This window comes from Gorilla gorilla, chromosome 13, assembly GCF_029281585.2.
Source record: "Gorilla gorilla gorilla isolate KB3781 chromosome 13, NHGRI_mGorGor1-v2.1_pri, whole genome shotgun sequence".
Lineage (NCBI taxonomy): Eukaryota > Metazoa > Chordata > Mammalia > Primates > Hominidae > Gorilla > Gorilla gorilla.
The window spans coordinates 48,769,161-48,794,910 of record NC_073237.2 but is presented as its reverse complement, the minus strand read 5'-3'; the positions used below and the strand labels follow the sequence as shown (position 1 = coordinate 48,794,910).

The 25,750-nt window shown below is 37.6% G+C and overlaps 1 protein-coding gene across 4 annotated transcripts in view; it reads left to right on the top strand.

Annotated features, from left to right (window-relative positions):
• Positions 1 to 25,750, top strand: part of CCDC171 (coiled-coil domain containing 171) — a 422,806-nt gene that overhangs the window by 104,139 nt on the left and 292,917 nt on the right. For all 4 annotated transcript variants that reach the window (XM_031014903.3, XM_031014902.3, XM_055350793.2 and 1 more), the window contains exons 8-9: positions 5,510 to 5,602; positions 14,836 to 14,996. In XM_031014903.3, coding sequence (XP_030870763.3) covers positions 5,510 to 5,602; positions 14,836 to 14,996 — 254 coding nt within the window. The remainder of the gene's footprint in view (positions 1 to 5,509; positions 5,603 to 14,835; positions 14,997 to 25,750) is intronic.

Here is a 25,750-nt window from a genome sequence, read left to right as displayed (position 1 = left end):
CAGATGAACTGGACAGAAAGTTAACAAGGATATCCAGGAATTGAACTCAGCTCTGCACCAAGTCGACCTGATAGACATCTACAGAACTCTCCACCCCAAATCAACAGAATCTACATTCTTCTTAGCACCACATGACACTTATTCCAACATTGATCACATAGTTGGAAGTAAAGCACTCCTCAGCAAATGTAAAAGAACAGAAATTATAACAAACTGTCTCTCTGACCACAGTGCAATCAAACTAGAACTCAGGATTAAGAAACTCACAACCGCTCAACTACATGGAAACTGAAAAACCTGCGCTTGAAAGACTACTGGGTACATAATGAAATGAAGGCAGAAATAAAGACATTCTTTGAAACCAATGAGAACAAAGGCACAACATACCAGAATCTCTGGGACACATTCAAAGCAGTGTGTAGAGGGAAATTTATAGCACTAAATGCCCTCAAGAGAAAGCAGGAAAGATCTAAAATCAACACCCTAACATCACAATTAAAAGAACTAGAGAAGCAAGAGCAAACACATTCAAAAGCTAGCAGAAGGCAAGAAATAACTAAGATCAGAGCAGAACGGAAAGAAATAGAGACACAAAAAACCCTTCAAAAAATCAGTGAATCCAGGAGCTGTTTTTTTGAAAAGATCAACAAAATTGATAGACCGCTAGCAAGACTAATAAAGAAGAAAAGAGAGAAGAATCAAAGATGTAATAAAAAAAGATAGAGGGGATATCACCACCAATCCCACAGAAATACAAACTACCATCAGAGAATACTATAAACACCTCTATGCAAATAAACTAGAAAATCTAGAAGAAATGGATAAATTCCTGGACACATACACCCACCCAAGACTAAACCAGGAAGAAGTTGAATCCCTGAAAAGACCAATAACAGGTTCTGAAATTGAGGCAATAATAGCCTACCAACCAAAAAATGTCCAGGACCAGATGGATTCATAGCCGAATTCTACCAGAGGTATAAAGAGGAGCTGGTACCATTCCTTCTGAAACTATTCCAATCAATAGAAAAAGAGAGAATCCTCCCTAATTCATTTTATGAGACCAGCATCATCCTGATACCAAAGCCTGGCAGAGACACAACAAAAAAAGAGAATTTTAGACCAATATCCCTGATGAACATTGATGCAAAAATCCTCAATGAAATACTGGCAAACCGAATCCAGCAGCACATCAAAAAGCTTATCCACCATGATCAAGTTGGCTTCATCCCTGGGATGCAAGGCTGGTTCAACATATGCAAATCAATAACATAATCCAGCTTATAAACAGACCCAAAGACAAAAACCACATGATTATCTCAATAGATACAGAAAAGGCCTTTGACAAAATTCAACAACGCTTCATGCTAAAAACTCTAAATAAATTAGGTATTGATGGGATGTATCTCAAAAGAATAAGAGCTGTCTTTGACAAACCCACAGCTAATATCATACCGAATGGGCAAAAACTGGAAGCATTCCCTTTGAAAACTGGCACAGGACAGGGATGACCTCTCTCTCCATTCCTATTTAGCATAGTGTTGGAAGTCCTGGCCAGGGCAATCAGGCAGGAGAAGGAAATAAAGGGTATTCAGTGAGGAAAAGAGGAAGTCAAATTGTCTCTGTTTGCAGATGACATGATTGTATATCTAGAAAACACCATTGTCTCAGCCCAAAATCTCCTTAAACTGTTAAGCAACTTCAGCAAAGTCTCAGGATACAACATTAATGTGCAAAAATCAGAAGCATTCTTACACACCAACAACAGACAAACGGAGAGCCAAATAATGAGTGAACTCCCATTCACAATTGCTTCAAAGAGAATAAAATACCTAGGAATCCAACTTACAAGGGATGTGAAGGACCTCTTCAAGGAGAACTACAAACCACTGCTCAAGGAAATAAAAGAGGATACAAACAAATGGAAGAACATTCCATGCTCATGGGTAGGAAGAATCAATATCGTGAAAATGGCCATACTCCCCAAGGTAATTTATAGATTCAATGCCATCCCCATCAAGCTACCAATGACTTTCTTCACAGAAATGGAAAAAAAACTACTTTAAAGTTCACATGGAACCAAAAAGGAGCCCACATTGCCAAGTCAATCCTAAGCAAAAAGAACAAAGCTGGAGGCATCATGCTACCTGACTTCACACTATACAATAAGGCTACAGTAACCAAAACAGCATGGTACTGGTACCAAAACAGAGATATAGACCAATGGAACAGAACAGAGCCCTCAGAAGTAATAGCACACATCTACAACCATCCAATCTTACACAAACCTGACAAAATCAAGAAATGGGGAAAGGACTCCCTGTTTAATAAATGGGGCTGGGAAAACTGGCTAGCCATATGTAGAAAGCTGAAACTGGATCCCTTCCTTACACCTTATACAGAAATTAATTCAAAATGGATTAAAGACTTAAATGTTAAACCTAAAACCATAAAAAGTCTAGAAGAAAACCTAGGCAATACCATTCAGGACATAGGCATGTGGAAGGACTTCATGTCTAAAACACCAAAAGCAATGGCAACAAAAGCCAAAATTGACAAATGGGATCTAATTAAACTAAAGAGCTTCTGCACAGCAAAAGAAACTACCAGCAGAGTGAACAAGTAACCTACAGAATGGGAGAAAATTTTTGGAATCTACTCATCTGATAAAGGGCTAATATCCAGAATCTACAAAGAACTTAAACAAATTTACAAGAATAAAAAACCCCATCAACAAGTGGGCGAAGGATATGAACAGACACTTCTCAAAAGAAGTCATTTATGCAGCCAACAGACACATGAAAAAATGCTCATCATCACTGGCCATCAGAGAAATGCAAATCAAAACCACAGTGAGATACCATCTTACACCAGTTAGAATGGTGATCATTAAAAAGTCAGGAAACAACAGGTGCTATAGAGGATGTGGAGAAATAGGAGCACTTTTACACTGTTGGAAGGACTGTAAACTAATTTAACCATTGTGGAAGTCAGTGTGGCAATTCCTCAAGGATCTAGAACTAGAAATACGGTTTGACCCAGCCATCCCATTACTGGGTATATACCCAAAGGGTTATAAATCATGCTGCTATAAAGACACATGCACACATATGTTTATTGTGGCACTATTCACAATAGTAAAGACTTGCATCCAACCCAAATATCCAACAATGATAGATTGGTTTGAGAAAATGTGGCACATATACACCATGGAATACTATGCAGCCATAAAACACGATGAGTTCATGTCCTTTGTAGGTACATGGATGAAGATGGAAACCATCATTCTGAGCAAACTATTGCAAGGACAAAAAACCAAACACCGCCTGTTATCGCTCTTAGGTGGGAATTGAACAATGAGAACACATGGACACAGGAAGGGGAACATCACACACCGGAGCCTGTTGTGGGGTCAGGGGAGCAGGGAGGGATAGCATTAGGAGATATACCTAATGTTAAATGACGAGTTAATGGGTGCAGCACACCAACATGGCACATGTATACCTATGTAACTAACCTGCACATTGTGCACATGCACCCTCAAACTTAAAGTATAAAAAAAAAAAAAACTTGGCTTAGGGTAAATGGTTTAGTAAATATAATGAATATTAATTTATTTTTTCGCCAAATTTCATCTAGGAAGGGAAATCAAATTAGTAATGCCTTTTTCTGTCCCTATTGAACTACCCCATTGACAGACAGGACTCTAGGCATGGCTTTTCTTTGCCACTGTTATGTTGAGACATGCTGGATGTTCCCATAGTTCTGTTTTTCTGTCCCGAACAGATTCTTGGTCATGACCGATTCCCTTTTTGGGACTAGTAATCCGCTACTTCCCAGGGTTGCATTTTCTGAACAAAAATTGTATTCGAAAATAAAGATCTTGACTTCTGCTTCTGTCCAGAAACTGACTCTTGCCTGAAAAACTGATGAATTAGACTTCATCATAATGAAAAGTTTTGGTTTGCAAGTGATACTGTTAAGAGAAGGAGAAGACAGGACGTAGACTGGGAGAAAACATTTGCAAATCATATATTTAACAAAGGACTTGTTTTCAGATTGTATAATGAACTTTTAAAGCTCAGTAATATGAAAATAAACAGCCCAATTAAAAACTGATGAAAATATTTGAACATATACTTCTTCAAAGAAGATATACAGTTGGCAAATAGGTACACGAAAAGATGCTCAGTGTCATTAGTTATTGGGGCAGTGCAAATTAAAACTAAAATGAGATAACCACTACATGCCTATTTGATTGTCTGTAAAACCTCAAGAAACCAAAAACTGAAAATGACCGTAGCAAGTGTTGGTGAGGATGTGGAACGATGGAAAATTTCATACATTGGTGTTAGGAATGTAAATTGGCACCATCACTTTGGAAAACAGTGTGGCAGTTTCTTAAAATATTCAATATGGCTGGGTGCGGTGGCTGACGCCTGTAATCCTAGCACTTTGGGAGGCTGAGGCAGGCAGATCACGAGGTCAGGAGATCGAGACCATCCTGGCTAGCACGGTGAAATCCCGTCTCTACTAAAAATATAAAAAATTAGCTGGGCGTGGTGGCCGGTACGTGTAGTCCCAGCTACTTGGGAGGATGAGGCGGGAGAATGGTATGAACCCGGGAGGTAGAGCTTGCAGTGAGCCTAGATGGCGCCACTGCACTCCAGCCTGGGTGACAGAGCGAGACTCCGTCTCAAAAAAAAAAAAAAAAAAAAAAATCAATATGTACCTGTCATTTCACCCATTCATTCCATTCTTCACTATTTACCCCAGAGAAATGAAAGTGTGTGTCTCTACAAAGTCTTGCACACAAATGCTCATAGCAGCTTTATTTGTAATTGCCTAAACTGGAAACAACTCAAATGTCCATCAGTAGGTGAACAGATAAACCAATTGTGGTCTATTAATAAAGTGGAACACTATTTAACAATGAAAATGAATGAACTATTGATGCATGCAACCACATGGATGGGTCTCAAAATAATTATGTAAGGGGATAGAAGCCTGGCAATAAAAAGCATAATATATGATTCAATTTATATACAACTCCAGAAAATACAAACCGTTCTGTAGTGACAAAAAGCAGATTCGTGATTACTTGGGTATGTGGTGGGGTGGTGAGGGCTGGAGGAAGGCATTACCAAGAGACATAAGGAATCTTTTAAGAGTGATGGAAATGTTTCCTATATTGATTGTGGCAGTGATTTAACGGATGTGTACGTGTTTGTGTGTGTGTGTGTGTATAAAAATTTATCAAAAAGCATATTTTCACTATGTGTAGGTTATTATATATAAGTTATACCTCTATAAAGTGTAAAGAAAAAAAAAGCAGGCTCTGGAAGCATTCTTCCTGAGCATGAATTTTACATTCCATTCTTGCAAAGAAAAAAAAAATGAGGCTGCAAGTCCACTAATCTAAAGTGTTAATTATAATTCTGGACTGTAGTGATCCATATCTTCTTTAAATACCAATGTTTATGAATTTAAACTTTTAATTTGTTTTCAGGCAACTATTCTAAGAGTGAGGAAATTAGAAGAAAACATTGAAGCAGAAAGAGCAGCGCATTTGGAATCAAAATTTAATTCTGAAATTATTCAGGTAAAATGTAAACAAATATTTTGGCCTGCATTTTCTTAATTTGTGTTATAACAGCTGGGGAAAACAGCACTATGTTCAGAGAACGAAGGTGTGCATTGAGAATGGGTAACATATTGTTATGACACTCATTATTGTATATAAGGTTAGGATACAGTTGAGATATGCTACCTTAGTGGAGGAGTTGGCACACTATAGCCTACAGGCCAGGTCTCACCCACTGTCTGTTCTTGTGAAGCATTGAAGCAGAAAGAGCAGCGCATTTGGAATCAAAATTTAATTCTGAAATTATTCAGGTAAAATGTAAACAAATATTTTGGCCTGCATTTTCTTAATTTGTGTTATAACAGCTGGGGAAAACAGCACTATGTTCAGAGAACGAAGGTGTGCATTGAGAATGGGTAACATATTGTTATGACACTCATTATTGTATATAAGGTTAGGATACAGTTGAGATATGCTACCTTAGTGGAGGAGTTGGCACACTATAGCCTACAGGCCAGGTCTCACCCACTGTCTGTTCTTGTGAAGTTTTGTCTTGTCCATAGCTACTTTTGTGGCAGAGTGGAGTAGTTGTGACAGAGAACTTACCTGGCAGTCTACAAAGAAATGTGCAGATTGGAGTGTTCTTTTTTCTTACGGCTGTGGGATGGATTTCTTTTTGAGAACGTTGAAAAAATGTGCATGTTATTTATTGAGTGCATATCCTATGCATATCACTGTATTAAGAGCTGAAGGTGTAAAGATGAATGAGCTCCTTTTGTAACTTACATTTTGTTGTCAGAGATACTATATATCTATCTCCAGATATATAGATGCTTACATAGATGTACAAAATACTGAAATACAATGGGAATATAATAAAGAAAAGGATTAAATCTGGGAGGGGAATTAAATGGAGGCCTCCTAAGGAAATTATCCTTTTTGCTATGCCTTAGAGAATGAGAAGGAATTTCTAAGAGAAGTGAGAGCAGGGCATTTTATTAGGGGTTGGCACACTGCTGCCCATGGGCCAAGTCTGACCTGCAGCCTTTTTCTGTAAAGTTTTATTAGAAGATAGCCATGCCCATTTGTTTACATATTGTTTATGGGTGCTTGTCGAGACAGACCTTATGGTCCACAAAATCTGAAATATTTACTCTGTGGCCCTTAACAGAAAATGTTTGCTGACCACTGTTCTAAACAACTGCTTGGATAAAGCCACTAAATAAAACGTACTTGTTTATTTTTGAGGAATACTTGCAGTGTTGAGTGGCAGAGCTTAGGGAAAAGTTTGGAGATAATGGTGGAAAGGCATGATGAAGACTAATTATGAAAGTCCTTTTTCGTGCTAAGAAACTTAGACTTATTTTGAAAGCAATGGAAAGCCACTGCAGCTTTTGGGACAGACAGATATGAAATCTAAGTTTAAGAAAATAACTCTGGTGCCATATCGGTAGATAAAGGAAGGGAGTGAAGATAGGAGGCTGGGTGAAGAGATGGTGAACACCTGAGTCAAGACAACAACTGTAGCAATGGAAAAGAGGGCTCCTGTGTCAGAATAACAGTCCCTCAAAGATGTCCACATCCGCCCTTATTCTCAGAACCTGTGAATATGTTACCTTACATGGCAAATGGGACTTTGCAGATGTGATTTATTTGAGGATCTTGAGATGGGAGTCTGTCCCAGTTTATCTAGTTGAGACTGATGTAATCATAAGAGTCCTTATAACAGGGAGGCAGGAGGGTCACAGTCAGAGACAGAGATGTGATGACAGAAGCAGAGGTCAGAGTAGGTCACCATGAACCCAGGAATGTGGGTGGCCTCCAGAAGTTAGAAAAGGCCAGACAAGATTTCTTCCCTAGAGTCTCCAGAAGGAATGGAGTCTTGCTGACACTGTGACTTTAGCCCCAGAAGACCCATTTCAGACTTTTGACCTCCACAACTGTAAGATAATACATTTATGTTGTTTTAAATTGCCAATTTGTGGCAATTGGTAATAGCAGTGATTGGAAAGATACAGGGGACAAACTGAGAATGCATGATTTTAGGTAACTAATTTGCAGTGTGAGGGGAGGGAAGGAGCAATAGAAGAGAACACCAAGGTTTGCAGTATGTGTGAAAGTGGGCAGATGCAGTTGACTGTCAAACTCTGAAGTCTGAAGAGAGACGATGGTAAGTTTTGAATATGTTGACTTTGAGGAGCAGTTTAAGAGGTTCATAGTGCCCTTTGAGGATATGGTCATGCAAAGTTACCTGAACAATGTACATTTACTCTTGACATCCTGCTTTTTGTGAACAGTTCCTTTCTTTATATTCTCTCAAGCAACTGCCGGTAGCTTATCTCGGATCAGCCAGTTTCCCAGGTGTTAGGAAAGTTAAGGAAATTACATAGGAGGAGATTTGTTGGACCTGCTACTTTCTTGATTTTAATATTTTATAGACAGTTATGACTTTTCGCTTAAATGTTTTCTCAGCATTTGATACTATGCTTTAAAATCTAATAAATATGGTATTTGTTATGCTTCTGTTAAAGAGATTAACTTTAATGAAGATTGTATACCTATAATAGTATTTTTGTTTGCTTAAATCTAGGAAGGTAGAAAGTATCTTTATGAACTTAGATTCTCAGTATAAACTGTTAAGATGTTCTTATTTCATGTTATTTAGCTGGTCAGTTATTACGTTTGAGCACTACTTTGTGAACAAATGTAATAGACTGTATGAAAATAAAATATATGCACTTATTTCCAGAAGAAAAAGTAGTTTTAAGCTTATTTGGCTTTAGCAAGTTTGAAAATCATCCCACTTTATTTGTGCTCTTGAATTTCATATCGAGTAGGATGGTGGGATTGCCAAAATCAGTAAATGAAAAGTAGCTATAAGCAGATAGATTAAAACTAGTTTAGACTAAAAAAAGTTATTGCCTTGATTTAGGTGTTTATTATCTTTTCACCCAACCTCCTATCACCACTCCGTTACTTTATTTGCCAATGTTAGTTACCAGAATTATTTTTCTAAAACTTAGATTTGATATCTACATCAAAAGCTACTTATATTAAAAGCTACTGCTTTCAATATGTCTAAATTACTTAATTTAATTTACATTTTTAAAGACTTACACTTTTTTCTACCTTGTTTTAATTAATGCAATTTATAGTGTTTTACCTTATTGTTTAAAGAACTCCCTATGTAAGATACAACTGTATTTGTGAAGATTTTGTATTAAAATTTATGTTTTTACTTTTGACTTTAATGAAATGTTCTTTTTACCTAAAAATTCTCAGATCCCTATATTTGAGCATGTCTGTTTGTTAAAGCAAACTTACATACTTTTCTTTAAGATCAGGTCACTAAAATGGCATCAATAAGTAATAAGACTGAAGTTTTCTTTTTCTTTTCTTTTCTTTGTTTTCTTTTATGATTTCAGCTTTTATTTAGATTCTGGGGGTACATGTGTAGTTTGTTACCTGGGTATATTGCCTGATGCTGAGGTTTGGGGCATGATTGATTTTGTCACCCAGGTATTCAGCATAGCACCCAATTGTTAATTTTTCAACTCTTGCCCCCTTCCTGCCCTTTTCCCTCTAGTAGTCCCCAGCGTGTATTGCTGTCATCTTTATGTCCACAAGTATCCAGTATTTAGCTTCTACTTATAAGTGAGAACATGTGGTATTTGGTTTTCTCTTCCTGAGTTAATTTGCTTAGGATAAGGGCTTCCAGCTGCATCCATGTTGTAGCATAGGACATGATTTTGTTCTTTTTTATGGCTGCGTAGTAATTCATGGTATATATGTACCACATTTTCTTTATCCAATCCATCATTGATTGATGAGCACCTGTGTTGATTCCATGTCTTTGCTATTGTGAATAGTGCTGTGATGAACATAAAAGTGCATGTGTTTTTTTGGTAGAATGATTTATTTTCTTTTGGATATATACCCAGTAATGGGGTTGCTGGATCAAATTGTAGTTCTGAGTTCTTTGAGAAATCTCCACTCCACTTGCCACAGTGGCTGAACTAATTTACATTCCCACCAATAATATATAAACATTTCCTTTTCTCAGCAGCCTCACCAGCATCTTAACATGCTGTTTTTTTGCCGGGCGTGGGGGCTCACGCCTGTAATCCCAGCAGTTTGGGAGGCCGAGGCAGGTGGATCATGAGGTCAGGAGATCGAGACCATCCTGGCTAACACGGTGAAACCCCGTCTCTACTAAAAATACAAAAAATTAGCCAGGCGTCGTGGCGGGCGCCTGTAGTCCCAGCTACTCCGGAGGCTGAGGCAGGAGAATGGCGTGAACCAAGGAGGCGGAGGCTGCAGTGAGCAGAGATTGCACCACTGAACTCCAGCCTGGGCGACAGAGCGAGACTCTGTCTCAAAAAAAAAAAAAAAAAAAAAGTAACATGCTGTTTTTTGACTTTTTAGTAATAGGCTGAAGTTTTAAATTCATGAAAAAATGTAATTTCAAAATTAGGTTTTTCATTGTAGTTGTGATACATCCCTGGGAATATATAGTTAATTACTATAAATAAGAAAAGTATTACCTATTTTTTACTTATATGGTTTAAAATTAATATTTGATATCTCAGTGCTATGACTTAGAAAAAGTGAAAAGTTTATATTTGAATCATAAATCTATAAATATTTACAAGTATTTTCAATGAGGTACATCTACTACCATTTGGTTTCAGAGCAGTTTAATGGAAAGTAGAGTACTAAGTAGCTATAACTAATCACCATCTTATAAACTACTGTTGAATATGTATTTGAAATCTGTTATTGTTTGTATATTTTGGCATAAAAATGAGAAAGCAGACTTAAAAGAGTTGACTCAAATTTGTTATTTTGTAGTCTATTTTTCTTTCAGTTGATTGGTTTACCATTTGTGATTGAGTGTGCTTATTTTCTAAAAGAAGGTAGCAATGTAGACAAGAAGAAAATATTCCCCAGATTTACTATTTGGCTTACAAACACTGGATTTAGACAAAATAACAAAGAAAAATAGAGTTTAAGAGGTACAATTAAAAAATTTAAATCGAGTTGTATCTACCTATTTTACTCCCTTACTTTAGTATAAAAATAAACGTTTCATGCCAGGTGCAGTGGCTCACACCTGTAATCCCAGCACTTTGGGAGGCTGAGGCGGGCAGATCACTTGAGGCCAGGAGTTCCAGACCAGTTTGGCCAACGTGGCGAAACCCCGTCTCTGCTAAAAATACAAAAGTTAGCTGGGTGTGGTGGCGCATGCCTGTAGTCCCAGCTACTCTAGAGGCTGAGGCATGAGAATTGCTTGAGCCTGGGAGGTGGAAGTTGCAGTGAGCCGAGATCGTGCCACTGCACTCCAGCCTGGGTGACAGAGTGAGACTCTGTCCCCATCCCCCCTCCCCCCCAAAAAAGAATAAACATTTCAATTATTCCATAAATTTTGGATAATTAAAAATAATTCTGGTGATTATCATTTTTATGGATTAATGTTGAAACATTTTCATAGTGTCTTAGGCTTCATTTCCTGGTGAGTTTATCTTTCTTAACTCAGGTTGTGTGTTGCCATTCCTGTGACGCTTGCCTTACACAGAGTTCCATAACTTTTCTCTGAATTCAGGACCTTTGTGCATGCCTCTGTCACAGGAAGCATATACCATATTATTTTGCAGTCTATGTTCTCTTAAAACCTATGAGCTCCTCAAGATCTAAGACTGTGTAGTTTCATTATTGTATATATCTTGAGCATTAGGATATTGACTGGCATATATTAAGTACTTAATAAATATTGATTAAATAAACATTGCCAATTGGACACGGTGGCTCACGCCTGAAATCCCAGCACTTTGGGAGGCTGAGGTGGGCAAATCACTGGAGGTCAGGAGTTCGGGACCAGCCTGGCCAACATGGTGAAACCCCATCTCTACTAAAAAAAAATACCAAAATTAGCTGGGTGTGGTGGCAGGCACCTGTAATCCCAGCTACTCAGGAGGCTGAGGCAGGGGAATCGCTTGAATCCAGGGGTCGGAGGTTGCAGTGAGCCGAGATTGCACCACTACACTCCAGCCTGGGGGACAAGGCGAGACTTCGTCTCAACAACAACAACAACAACAACAACAACAACAACAAATTGCCTGATTAGATCCTTGTAGCCACCCCACAAAGTAGATAGTCTAGTTGACATTATTATTATTCACTATTTATAGATGAGAAGCCTCAAATATTTGGAGTTTTAGTAATATGCCCAAAGTCACATTAGTAAATTTTGTAGATCTGGGATTCAGCCTGAGTTTTGTTGGTTTGTTTGTTTTATTCTAATATCTGTTATGTTTGCACAGCGTCAAACCCAAGTTTTATGGTTCTAAAGCCCATTTTCTGTCTAATGTGAAGCAGTTTTTTTCTATCCCCACCCCGTCTTTAAACTGTTTTCTAAAAAGAAACTATTTTTCTTTTAAACTTTATTTTCTGAAAAGGTAAACTATCTACAGAGTTAAAAAATTAAAACAATATTAGATCGAGAGTTCTTGCTTTATTCTTGTCCCTCCCATTCCTCTACCCTCCTGCCTGCTTATTTTTATTCTTTTCACTTATTTACCCCAAATGTAGCATACTATGTACACTGATGTGGAACCTGCTATTTTCAACATATGTTAGCAATACATTGTTCTTGAACACTATGTGGAGAACTACATAGAGAATTTTCTTTTTTTTTTCTTTTTCTTTTTTGAGAGGGAGTCTCGCTCTGTCACCCAGGCTGGAGTGCAGTGGCACGATCTTGGCTCACTGCAAGCTCTGCCTCCCAGGTTCATGCCATTCTCCTGCCTCAGCCTCCTGAGTAGCTGGGACTACAGGCGCCCGCCACCACACCTGGCTAATTTTTTTGTACTTTTAGTAGAGACGGGGTTTCACCGTGTTAGCCAGGATGGTCTCGATCTCCTAACCTCATGATCCGCCTGCCTCGGCCTCCCAAAGTGCCGGGATTACAGGCGTGAGCCACCGCGCCCGGCTGAGAATTTTCTTTTTAGTAGTTGTTTTGAAAAAAGAATAAACTCATGTATTTTACAGCAACATGGATGGAACTGGAGTCCATTATCTTAAGCGAAACAACTCAGAAACAGTCAAATACCACATGATCTGACTTAGAATTGGGAGCTAAATAATGTGTACATATGGACATAGAGTGTAGATTAATAGTCACTGGAGACTCAAAAGGGTGGGAGGCTGGAAATGGGGTTGAGGGATGAGCTATTACTTAATGGGTACAGTGTAAACTATTGGGTGTTGGTTACACTAAAAATCCAGACTTCACCACTATGCAATATATCCAGGTAACAAAACTACACTTTTACACCTTAATGTATTTATTTTTGAGACAGGGTCTTGCTCTGTAACCCAGGCTGGGGTGCAGTGGTGCGATCTTGGCTCGCTACAGCCTTGACTTCCCCAGCTCAAGTGATCTGCCCGCCTCTGTCCCCCAAGTAGCCGGCATTACAAACGCGTGACACCACGCCCAGCTGATTTTTGTATTTTTTGTAGAGATGGGGTTTCACCATGTTTCCCAGGCTGGTCTCAATCTCTTGAGCTCAAATGATCTGCTTGCCTTGGCCTCCCGGAGTGTTGGGATTACAGGCATGAGCCACTGTGCTTGGCCTGTAGGCCCTTAAATTTATACACACACACACACACACACACACACACACTCACATGAGTTGTTTTGTAGCCTTTTGTACAGCTACATATAATTATTTTGTTGGAATCTCTTGTTTATTCATCCTATGGTTGGTAGACACAGGGAATATAGTTTTGTTTTGTTTTTTTTTTTGAGACGGAGTTTCACTCTTGTTGCTCAGGCTGGAGTGCAATGGCGTGATCTCGGCTCACCGCAACCTCCGCCTCCCAGGTTCAAGTGATTCTCCTGCCTCAGCCTTCCTAGTGGCTGGGATTACAGGCATGCACCACCACGCCTGGCTCATTTTGTATGTTTTAGTAGAGACGGGGTTTCTCCATGTTGGTCAGGCTAGTCTCGAACTCCTGACCTCAGGTGATTTGCCCACCTTGGCCTGGGAATATAGTTTTAAAATGTCTTTTTATGTAGAATTTCAAGTATATGCAAAAGTAAAATAGTAAAATGAACTTCCCACATACCCGTCGCCCAGCTTCAATACTTTCCTCACGTCAATGGTGTTTTATCTCTTACCTCCTGGAACTCTCCCAGTTTCAGACCTAAACATTTTTTTTTAAATTTTTTATTTTGAGGGAAGGTCTCACTGTTAATCAGGCTGGAGTGCAGTGGTGCAATCACAGCCCACTGCAGCTTCTGACTCCCTGGCTCAAACGATCCTCCCTCTTTAGCCTCCTGAGTAGCTGGGACTGCAGGCGCCGGCTGCCTCCAGACTATTTTGAAGTAAATCCCAGATATCAAATAACGATAACCATAAATATTTCAGTCAAATAGTATTGTTTGACAATAAGAAGATCACTTTTCTATAGTAAGAAATCTCAGGAATAAAAAGATCTGTTAAATTTCTTAGGCTTATAAAGATACTCATGTAATAATGTTTCTTGTAAGAGAGGAAGAATACTTCCCTTTAGTTTTCAAAAACCAGGCCAGGAGCAGTGGCTCATGCCTGTAATCTCAGTGCTTTGGGAAGCTAAGGTGGGAGGATCACTTGAAGCTAGCAGTTTAAGACCAGCCTGGGCAAGATAGCAAGGCCCTATCTCTACAAAAAATAAAACAATTAGCTGGGTATGGTGGTGTGCACCTGTAGTCCCAGCTACTTGAGAAGCTGAGGTGGGAGGATCACTTGAGCCCAGGAATTCAAGGCTGCAGTGAGCTATGATCACACTACTGCACTTCAGCCTGGATGACAAAGTGAGACCTTGTCTCTTAAAAAACCCAAACATTTAATTTATTATATTTTATAAAAGAAGTATCTGAATGGATTAGTAGGTAAAAATTTGAAACTTTGAAAATTTAGATTAAGTTGTATCTACATATCTATTTTTCTTTGATAGAATGGGTTATATTGTACCAGCCTATCTTTCATAACACAGTTAACTCTTCCTTCTTCTACTCTTTCTCCTTTCATTTAAACATATTGAGAAAGGGAATAAACTGTCTTTTATTTGTTTTTCTTTTTTAAGCCAAAGCAGAAAGAAAGAAGTGCTTGGATGAATGATAATCTGTTACTGACAAAGTATTCTACTCAATTTAAGATTGATGCTAGCATTTCTTAGCTTGATTTAATTACTTGTCTGTCGTCTGGTAGTTACGGATTCGAGACCTTGAAGGAGCTTTGCAAGTAGAGAAGGCCAGTCAAGCAGAAGCTGTTGCTGATTTGGAAATTATCAAGAATGAATTCAAAGAAGTTGAAAGTGCATATGAGCGAGAAAAGCATAATGCACAAGAGAGCTTTGCAAAACTAAATTTGTAAGTATTCTATTGTAAAATTCTCTAAATTAACATAAAGATTTTAAAAGAGCTATATAAAATATGAATGTATATACTATGTATTTTAGATATAGCTCCCATTAATGTCAGTGGTAGACTGGGGCAAGTGACTTCATAAAACGTAACTATACTTTCCTGTATAGGTAAAAATGGAAATGCTCTTTTGGATATTGAAGTATATTCCAAGTAGCCCAAGAAATTGAGTAATAAACTAGAAAGTAAATGCATTAATATAGTTTGTATTATATGAGTGATGTAACGCAATATCTTTAAGTATCAAGACCAGCTTGGGCAACATAGTGAGACTTTGTCTCTACAAAAAAATAAAAAAATTAGCCAAGTATAGTGGTGTGCACCTGTAGTCCCAGCTACTTGAGAGGCTGAGGTGGGAGGATCACCTGAGCCCGGGAGTTCAAGGCTGAAGTGAGCTATGATCTAAGGCTAAGATCTGGGGCTAAGATTTCTAAGTCACTTAAAATGGTCTATATGAAGATGGATAATATTTGACATTTTCTCAAACTACAGAAATAATAATAATAGCAGTAACACTACTACTAATAGTGGCCAACATGCATTGTGGCTCACTTCATACATAGCATTGCAGTTTCATTTGTCTAACACCGTATGAGGAAGGTATTTTAAAAAATCTCTTTTACAGATGTGGAAATTGAGGCTAAACAAGAGTAAGGACATACAGCTCCTAAGTGGCAGAATTAGAATCTTTCTGACTCCCACTGATTTTAACCTTTTTCAGTTTAAAAGCCTTTCATCTTCAAAATTCTGTGAAATGATTTAAGAAGTTTATAATGCATTAATATGTTTCCAAAAATAAGTCAATGGTAGACATTTTAAACCATTTCCCCCCAGAGGGTGAAATTCATACTACCATTAGTATGTGGCATGATAATACATTGGCATATTAGAATTATATTTTAATCTTAGTTTCTATTTATGGCAAGTAGATAATGGTTTTCCATTTATAGCCACAATACAAAGATCCCTTTTAAAATGCTTTATTGGCTGGGCACGGTGGCTTACACCTGTAATCCCAGCACTTTGGGAGGCTGACGCGGGTAGATCACCTGAGTTCAGGAGTTCGAGACCAGCCTGGCTAACATGGTGAAACCCTGTCTCTACTAAAAATAAAAAAATTAGCCAGGTGTGGTGGCGGGCACCTGTAATCGCACCTACCTGGGAGGCTGAGGCAGAAGAATCACCTGAACCCGGGAGGCAGAGGTTGCAGTGAGCTGAGATCGCGCCATTGCACTCCAGCCTGGGCAACAGATGGAGACTGCGTCTCAAAAAAAAAAGAGAAAAGCTTCATTTATTATAAGAAGTGAGTTAACTTAAGTGAAAGTGTTATTTAAATAGCGGTAATTTCTGTGAGTGTGACAAAAATCATGAAGATTGCACCTGAAAGACTGAAAAAATTAAAAACTCTTAAAATGTTTGTTTCTTTAATTAATAATGCTTATAATATTTTAAACCAATAATTCTTAACTGAATTTCCTTGCTTCCTCTAGTATGACTTAAATGACATTCTGTGAATGTTATTCTAAGGACTTATTTATCCTTTATGTTCTTTGAACCATTGCTTGAATGCATACATTTAATACATTTGAATGTATTCAAATATTATTCAAATATGTATTCAAATATTATTCTGCATATAAATCTATTTGAAAGGCTTTTATGTAGAATATAGTGCAGATTTCTTTACTTTTGCTTTAAGGTAATGATTAGGACCTACAAGTAAAACTGTAAGAAGTCAGAATGAGCTCCCAATCATTAAAGCTTTCTAGCAATGAAATAATAGACATCTTTCAGGGAACTAGTGAGTTCCCTGCCTTGGGAAATTCAAAACACAGAGTGGATGATTCCCTGTCATGGATGTTGAAGAAGAGAGTCTCATAAAGATTGGACTGGAGGAATTTTAACCTACTTGCTAACACTTAAGCTCTGAGTCTAACCTATATACTTTCCTAATTGGACCCCAAAGCAGTTTTTTTCCTTAAGTTTTGTTTTGCTGTTATTTGTATTTTGGTACTTGAAAATTTTTACTCAAATTTAGTATTCTAGTAAGCACCAGCTGACAATTCTAAACATTAGTTACATATTCCAACTAGGCACTAGCTAACTAACACTCCTAATGCTTTAACATAATGTCCCTTATATCTTCTTCATCTGTATATAACTGTCATAATAATACAAGTTAAATAATAATAAATAAATAATGACAAGTAATAACTAAACCCAATAATCATTGAAAATTTCTGTGACTTTCCTTTTCCCATCCCATCTTCCTTTTCCGTGTATGTGAAATGAAAGCCACTTCCATCCCTACTATCTGTAGTATAAGAAGGAATGATGTGACTTGAGGGATCTACCTGTACTTGCATTTTCCATTTTCTGCGTGTACTTCTGACCATACTTCAGAATCGTCTTTAAAAAACTTTTTAAAGATGATTTTGAATTTCTTAAATATTTTTTAAAGAAGATTCTGAATTTCTGAAAAAAATTCTGTTGTTTCAAAGTAGTTCTAAGTTTTGGTTAATGTATTCCAAATAGAGAATTGATAGATTTTAGGTCTTTAAGGTAAATAATGCCTTTAACTTACCACTTTGAGAATGTGGAGTTTTGGAGCAGTATATTGTTTTACCTGTTGTGAACTGATGTAGCAGTTTATCATGCTTGAACCTGCCATTGGTTAAGGTTCTTAAGCTTCTGTTTCTTGCCAGGCAGACCTCGGCAGGATCTCACTAAAGGCAGGAGAAAAAAAGCTGTGTGTATATTGCAGAGTTATAGTTTTGGTCCATAGTTTCATAACAGTAGACATTCCTACATGAAATTATTTTAGATGGAATTTAGATATATTCCATAATTCTATAATCAAAATTTCTTAGAATAAATTTTTTTCCATCTAAAACTTGCAGTATGAAACCAAAGCTTTTCAATAATCTTTTGTTTTCTTTTTAAACATTTTTTATTTTTAATTATGGGTAAATAATAGTTGTACATATTTATGGGGTATGTGTGATATTTTTATACAAGCATACAATGTGTGATGATCAAATCAGGGTAATTGGGCTATCCATTAACTCAGGCATTTATCATTTATTTATGTTAGGAACATTCCAATTCCACTTTTTTAGTTATTTTGAAATATGTGATAGATTATCGTTAACTATAGTTGCCCTGTTGTGCCACCAAACACTAGATCCTGTTCCTCTCATCTAACTGTATTTTTGTACCCATTAACCATCTGAATTTTCAAATATAATAAAGTCTTCATTAGCTGTGATAACTGATTGCTGGGCAATAGTAGGGAGAAAGAGATCATAGTAATCCTTAGGTATAGTTGAAACATAAATTTAATTTGAAACATCATTAGTCAAATATATCATGCTGAATGGACTGCATCTAAATTTATTTCTTAGACTCAATATTTAGGAATTTATTTTTATAAATATATCACCCAAAAGGATAAACATATCAACGGTATTGTAACTTAGTAGCATTATTTTTGTTTACATTATATGTAAAACATAGTCCAAAGATGGCTATTTGTTAAAATAGCCTGTTATTGTCAAATTCTTAGCTGAAGCCTTAAAAAAAAAAAAAAAAGAATGGGACTCCAGTAGGAAAGAAGGGATCCTAGCTACAAACTTACTTCTCCTCTCTTCCCTTTCTTGCCTAAATCCTCCACCTTTTAAATCCTGGCCCTTTCCCACAGATTTCAGAGACAAGGCATCTCCTTAACCTGCCCTACTCTTGCTCCACTTACTCCTTCTTGGTTGGGAGTTTAGCAGCATGGTAGGAGCCAGCTTTTTTGTCTGCCAGAATGCTCAGCAGCAAGGTGTGTTCCCCCATTTCAGTGGACACAGTTTGGCCTTTATTTATAAAATAGTACCAAAAAAAAAAAGCTGTGTGTATATTGTGTGTGTAATGACAGATGCACTTAATTATCTATTTTCTGAGTAACAGCAATTTTTAACTAAAATCTTGATTTTATCAAATTAATACATGTACACAGTCTAATGAATAAAATGGTACTGTTAGGCTCATGAAAAACAGCAGTTTCATGCCCCATTGCTCTCCACTATCAGTTTCTACTCCTTTGATGCATCTACTTTCAAATCTTATTGCTGGTTCTTCTGATATTTGATTTCATATTTCTAAATAACAGGCATAGTATGCCATTTTTTCAGTTTCTACCTTTAAATATCTATTGGCTTCTACTTATATATCTCTATTATATGCTTCTCCCACACCACAGACACTTACTCCTTCCCTCTTCCCATCTTTTCCATAGAGTTATATTTTTGGGTTCAGCATACTTTATTTTTTCTACAGTTTAATTTTTGTTAACCCATCTTTTTTTATAGCACATTTTATTGTGTTCTTTGTTATTTATTGTCTGTCTTATGTAACAAGAAACTTTGTTTTGTTTATTGCTGTCTGTCAGTGCCTAGAAAGGTACGTAAGAGCTGCTAAATAAAGATTTATGGAATTGGGCTGGATGTGGTGGCTTATACCTGTAATCCCAGCACTTTGGGAGGCTGTGGTGGGAGGACTGCTGGAGGCCGAGGTGGGGGAGGATTGCTTTTGGTGGCGCATGTTTGTAGTCCCAGCTACTTGGGAGGCTGAGGTATAAGGATTGCTTATGCTGAGTAGTTCGAGGCTGCAGTGAGCTATGATCATGCCACTGTACTTCAGTGTGGGCGACCAAGTGAGATGCTGTCTAAAAACCAAAACAAAACAGAAAATATTTGCAGAATCAACAGATGAGAATAGTTAATAATTGCCTCATTTTAAACTGTATTAGTTTATGTGATTAACCAATCACTTATTAAATTATTTGTAAACACTAACAGAACCGGAAGTCTCTCATGTTCCTACACCTCAGAGACGCTGTCATTTTAAATTTCTTCTAAGAGATGTTCCTCCTGGACTCTTCTGTCTACTTTTTCCAGTCTGGAAAAGTTTTTTTTTTAAATTTATTTTTATCTTTATTTTTTGGCCTTAAGTTCTAGGATACATGTATACAACGTGCAGATTTGTTACATAGGTATACATGTGCCACGTTGGTTTGCTGCATCCATCAACTTGCTTACATTAGGTCTTCACATTAGGTCTTTCTCCTAATGCTATCCCTCCCCCAGCTCCCCACCCTCTGCCAGGCCCCAGTGTGTGATGTTCCCTGCCCTGTGTACATGTGTTGTCATTGTTCAGTTCCCACCTATGAGTGACAACATGCAGTGTTTGGTTTTCTGTCCTTGTGATAGTTTGCTCAGAATGATGGTTTCCAGCTTCATCCATGTCGCTGCAAAGGACGTGAGCTCATCCTTTTTTATGGCTGTATAGTATTCCATAGTGTATATGTGCCACATTTTCTTAACCCAGTCTATCGTTGATGGACATTTGAGTTGGTTCCAAGTCTTTGTGAATAGTGCCGCAATAAACATACATGTGCATGTGTCTTTATAGCAGCATGATTTATAATCCTTTGTGTATATACCCAGTAATGGGATCACTGGGTCAAGTGGTATTTCTAGTTCTAGATCCTTGAGGAATTGCCACACTGTCTTCCACAATGGTTGAACTAATTTACACTCCCACCAACAGTGTCAAAGCATTCCTATTTCTCCACATCCTCTCCAGCACCTGTTGTTTCCTGACTTTTTAATGATTGCCATTCTAACTGGTGTGAGATGGTATCTCATTGTGGTTTTGATTTGCATTTCTCTGATGACCAGTGATGATGAGCATTTTTTCATGTGTCTGTTGGCTGCATAAATATCTTCTTTTGAGAAATGTCTGTTCATATCCTTTGCCCACTTTTTGATGGGGTTTGTTTTTTTCTTGTAAATTTGTTTAAGTTCTTTGTAGATTCTGGATATTAGCCCTTTGTCAGATGGATAAATTGCAAAAATTTTCTCCCATTCTGTAGGTTGCCTGTTTACTCTGATGATACTTTCTTTTGCTGTGCAGAAGCTCTTTAGTTTAATTCAATCCCATTTTGTCTATTTTGACTTTTGTTGCCATTGCTTTTGGTGTTTTAGTCATGAAGTCTTTGCCCATGCCTATGTCCTGAATGGTTTTGCGTAGGTTTTCTTCTAGGGTTTTTATGGTTTTAGGTCTTACATTTAAGTCTAAAATCCATGTTGAGTTAATTTTTGTATAAGGTGTAAGGAAGGGATCCAGTTTCAGCTTTCTGCATATGGCTAGCCAGTTTCTGAACACTATTTATTAAATAGGGAATCCTTTCCCCATTTCTTGTTTTTGTCAGGTTTGTTAAAGATCAGATGGTTGTAGATGTGTGGTGTTATTTCTGAGGCCTCTCTGTTCTGTTCCATTGGTCTATATATCTGTTTTGGTACCAGTACCATGCTGTTTTGGTTACTGTAGCCTTGTAGTATAGTTTAAAGTCAGATAGCGTGATGCCTCCAGCTTGCTTTGTTCTTTTTGCTTAGAATTGTCTTGGCTATGTGGGCTCTTTTTTGGTTCCATATGAACTTTAAAGTAGTTTTTTCCAGTTCTGTGAAGAAAGTCATTGGTAGCTTGATGGGGATGGCATTGAATCTATAAATTACCTTGGGGAGTATGGCCATTTTCACGATATTGATTCTTCCTACCCATGAGCATGGAATGTTCTTCCATTTGTTTATATCCTCTTTTATTTCCTTGAGCAGTGGTTTGTAGTTCTCCTTGAAGAGGTCCTTCACATCCCTTGTAAGTTGGATTCCTAGGTATTTTATTCTCTTTGAAGCAATTGTGAATGGGAGTTCACTCATTATTTGGCTCTCCGTTTGTCTGTTGTTGGTGTGTAAGAATGCTTCTGATTTTTGCACATTAATGTTGTATCCTGAGACTTTGCTGAAGTTGCTTATCAGTTTAAGGAGATTTTGGGCTGAGACAATGGTGTTTTCTAGATATACAATCATGTCATCTGCAAACAGAGACAATTTGACGTCCTGTTTTCCTAACTGAATACCCTTTATTTCCTTCTCCTGCCTGATTGCCCTGGCTAGGACTTCCAACACTATGCTAAATAGGAATGGAGAGAGAGGGCATCCCTGTCCTGTGCCAGTTTTCAAAGGGAATGCTTCCAGTTTTTGCCCATTCAGTATGATATTAGCTGTGGGTTTGTCATAAATAACTCTTATTATTTTGAGATACGTTCCATCAGTACCTAGTTCATTGAGAGTTTTTAGCATGAAGGGCTGTTGAATTCTGTCAAACGCCTTTTATGCATCTATTGAGATAATCATGTGATTTTTGTTGTTGGTTCTGTTTATGTGATGGATTACATTTATTGATTTGCATATGTTGAACCAGCCTTGCATCCCAGGGATGAAGCCAACTTGATCGTGGTGGATAAGCTTTTTGATGTGCTGCTGGATTCAGTTTGCCAGTATTTTATTGAGGATTTTTGCATCGATGTTCATCAGGGATATTGGTCTAAAATTCTCTTTTTTTTGTTGTGTCTCTGCCAGGCTTTGGCATCTGGATGATGCTGGCCTCATAAAATGAGTTAAGGAGGATTCCCTCTTTTTCTATTGATTGAAATAGTTTCAGAAGGAATGGTACCAGCTCCTCTTTGTACCTCTGGTAGTATTTGGCTGTGAATCCGTGCAGTGCTGGGCTTTTTTTTGGTTGATAGGCTATTAATTTTTGCCTCAATTTCAGAACCTATTATTGGTCTATTCAGAGATTCAACTTCTTCCTGGTTTAGTCTTGGGTGGGTGTATGTGTCCAGGAATTTATCCATTTCTTCTAGATTTTCTAGTTTATTTGCATAGAGGTGTTTATAGGTGTTTATAGTATTCTCTGATGGTAGTTTGTATTTCTGTGGGATCGGTGGTGAGATCCCCTTTATCATTTTTTATTGTGTCTATTTGATTCTTCTCTCTTTTCTTCTTTATTAGTATTGCTAGCAGTCTTATCTATTTTGTTGATCTTTTCAAAAAACGAGCTCCTGGATTCATTGACTTTTTGAAGGGTTTTTTCTGTCTCTATCTCCTTCAGTTCTGCTCTGATCTTATCTATTTCTTGCCTTCTCCTAGCTTTTGAATTTGATTGCTCTTGCTTCTGTAATTCTTTTAATTGTGATGTTAGGGTGTCGATTTTAGATCTTTCTTGCTTTCTCTTGTGGGCATTTAGTGCTATAAATTTTCCTCTACACACTTCCTTAACTATGTTCCAGAGATTCTGGTATGTTGTGTCTTTGTTCTCATTGGTTTCAAATAACATCTTTATTTCTGCCTACATTTTGTTATTTACTGAGTAGTCATTCAGGAGCAGGTTGTTCAGTTTCCATGTAGTTGAGCGGTTTTGAGTGAGTTTCTTAATCCTGAGTTCTAATTTGATTGCACTGTAGTCTGTGAGACACTTTGTTGTGATTTCTGTTCTTTTACATTTGCTGAGGAGTATTTTATTTCCAATTATGTGGTCAATTTTAGAATAAGTGCGACGTGGTGTTGAGAAGAACGTATATTCTGTTGATTTGGGCTGGAGAGTTCTGTAGATGTCTGTTAGGTCTGCTTGGTGCAGAGCTGAGTTCAAGTCCTGGATATCCTTGTTAACCTTCTGTCTCATTGATCTGTCTAATGTTGACAGTGGGGTGTTAAAGTCTCCCATTATTATTGTATGGGAGTCTAAGTCTCTTTGTAGGTCTCTAAGAACTTGCTTTATGAATCTGGGTGCTCCTGTATTGGGCGAATATATATTTAGGACAGTTAGTTTTTCTTGTTGAATTGATCCCTTTACCATTATGTAATGGCCTTCTTTGTCTCTTTTGATCTTTGTTGGTTTAAAGTCTGTTTTATCAGAGACTAGGATTGCAACTCCTGGTTTTTTTTTTTTTTTTTTTTTTGCTTTCCATTTGCTTGGTAGATCTTCCTCCATCCCGTTATTTTGAGCCTCTGTGTGTCTGTGCATATGAGATGGGTCTCCTGAATACAGCACACCGATGGGTCTTGACTCTTTATGCAATTTGCCAGTCTGTGTCTTTTACTTGGGACATTTAGACCATTTACATTTAAGGTTAATACTGTTGTGTGTGAATCTGATCCTGTCATTATGATGTTAGCTGCTTATTTTGCATGTTAATTGATGCAATTTCTTCCTAGCCTCGATGGTCTTTACAATTTGGCATGTTTTTTTCAGTGGCTGGTACAAGTTGTTCCTTTCCATGTTTAGTGCTTCCTTCAGGAGCTCTTGTAAGGCAGGCCTGGTGGTGACAAAATCTCTCAGCATTTGTTTGTCTGAAAAGGATTTTATTTCTCCTTCACTTATGAAGTTTAGTTTGGCTGGATATGAAATTCTGGGTTGAAAATTCTTTTCTTTAAGAATGTTGAATATTGGCCCTCACTCTGTTCTGGCTTATAGGGTTTCTGCCAAGAGATCCACTGTTAGTCTCATGGGCTTCCTTTTTGTGGGTGACCCGAACTTTCTCTCTGGCTGCTCTTAACATTTTTTCCTTCATTTCAATCTTGGTGAATCTGACAATTGTGCATCTTGGGGATGTTCTTTTCGAGGAGTATCTTTGTGGTGTTCTCTGTATTTCCTGAATTTGAATGTTGTCTTGTCTTGCTAGGTTGGAGAAGTTCTCCTGGATAATATCCTGAAGAGTGTTTTCTAACTTGGTTCCATTTTCCCCGTCACTTCAGGTACACCAATCAAATGCAGGTTTGGTCTTTTCACATAGTCCCAGACTTCTTGGAGGCCTTGTTCATTTCTTTTTACTCTTTTTTTCTCTAATCTTGTCTTCATTTCATTCATTTGATCTTCAATCACTGATATCCTTTCTTCCACTTGATCGAATTGGCTATTGAAGCTTGTGCATGCATCACAAAATTCTCGTGCTGTGTTTTTCAGCTGCATCAGGTCATTTAAGTGCTTCTCTACACTGTTTATTCTATTTAGCTGTTCGCCTGACCTTTTTGCAAGGTTTTTAGCTTCCTTGTGATGGGTTAGAACATGCTCCTTTAGCTCAGAGAAGTTTATTACCGACCTTTTGAACCCTACTTCTTGTCAACTCGTCAAACTCATTCTCCATCCAGTTTTGTTCTGTTGGTGGTGAGGAGCTGTGATCCTTAGTTGGAAATGCAGAAATCACCCATCTTCTGCGTTGATCTCTGTCGGAGCTGCAGACTGGAGCTGTTCCTATTCGGCCATCTTGGAAGCGCTCGAGCTGGACAAGTTGTTTTTTAGGTTCCCTGTACACAGTCATCCAAGGACTTCCCTTTAACATCATCCTTGGAATTCCCTCTAATTCTCTTATATTTTGGATCTCTTTTTGATAATCTTGTGCCTTCTTCTTCATTTGATTTTCTCCATTGGAAAGTAGCTATTTGAGAAATTATTTATCAGAGGAAAATTTAAAACTTGCGTTCTGAAAGTTTTTGATCTTTATCCTTTTTCATAGTTCAGCTGGCTGTTCATTCAGTTTTAGTGTTTGAGAAGTCTGAAGTCAGTTGAATCCTGATCTTTTGTATGTAGTCCACGTTTTCCTCTGGAAACTTAACACAGAGTGGCCATCAAGTCTGGAATCTTTAGGTTATTATATATGAAATGGTTTACTTATGTTACATTATTATACATGATAAAATAATAATACGTGTGTTTCCATACTTGATGGGCACTCTGTAGAATCTTTTTTGTTCCCAGTGTTCTGAAATTTCATGATGATGGGCCTGACATGGATCGTTTTTCTTTCATTTTGCTAGGTT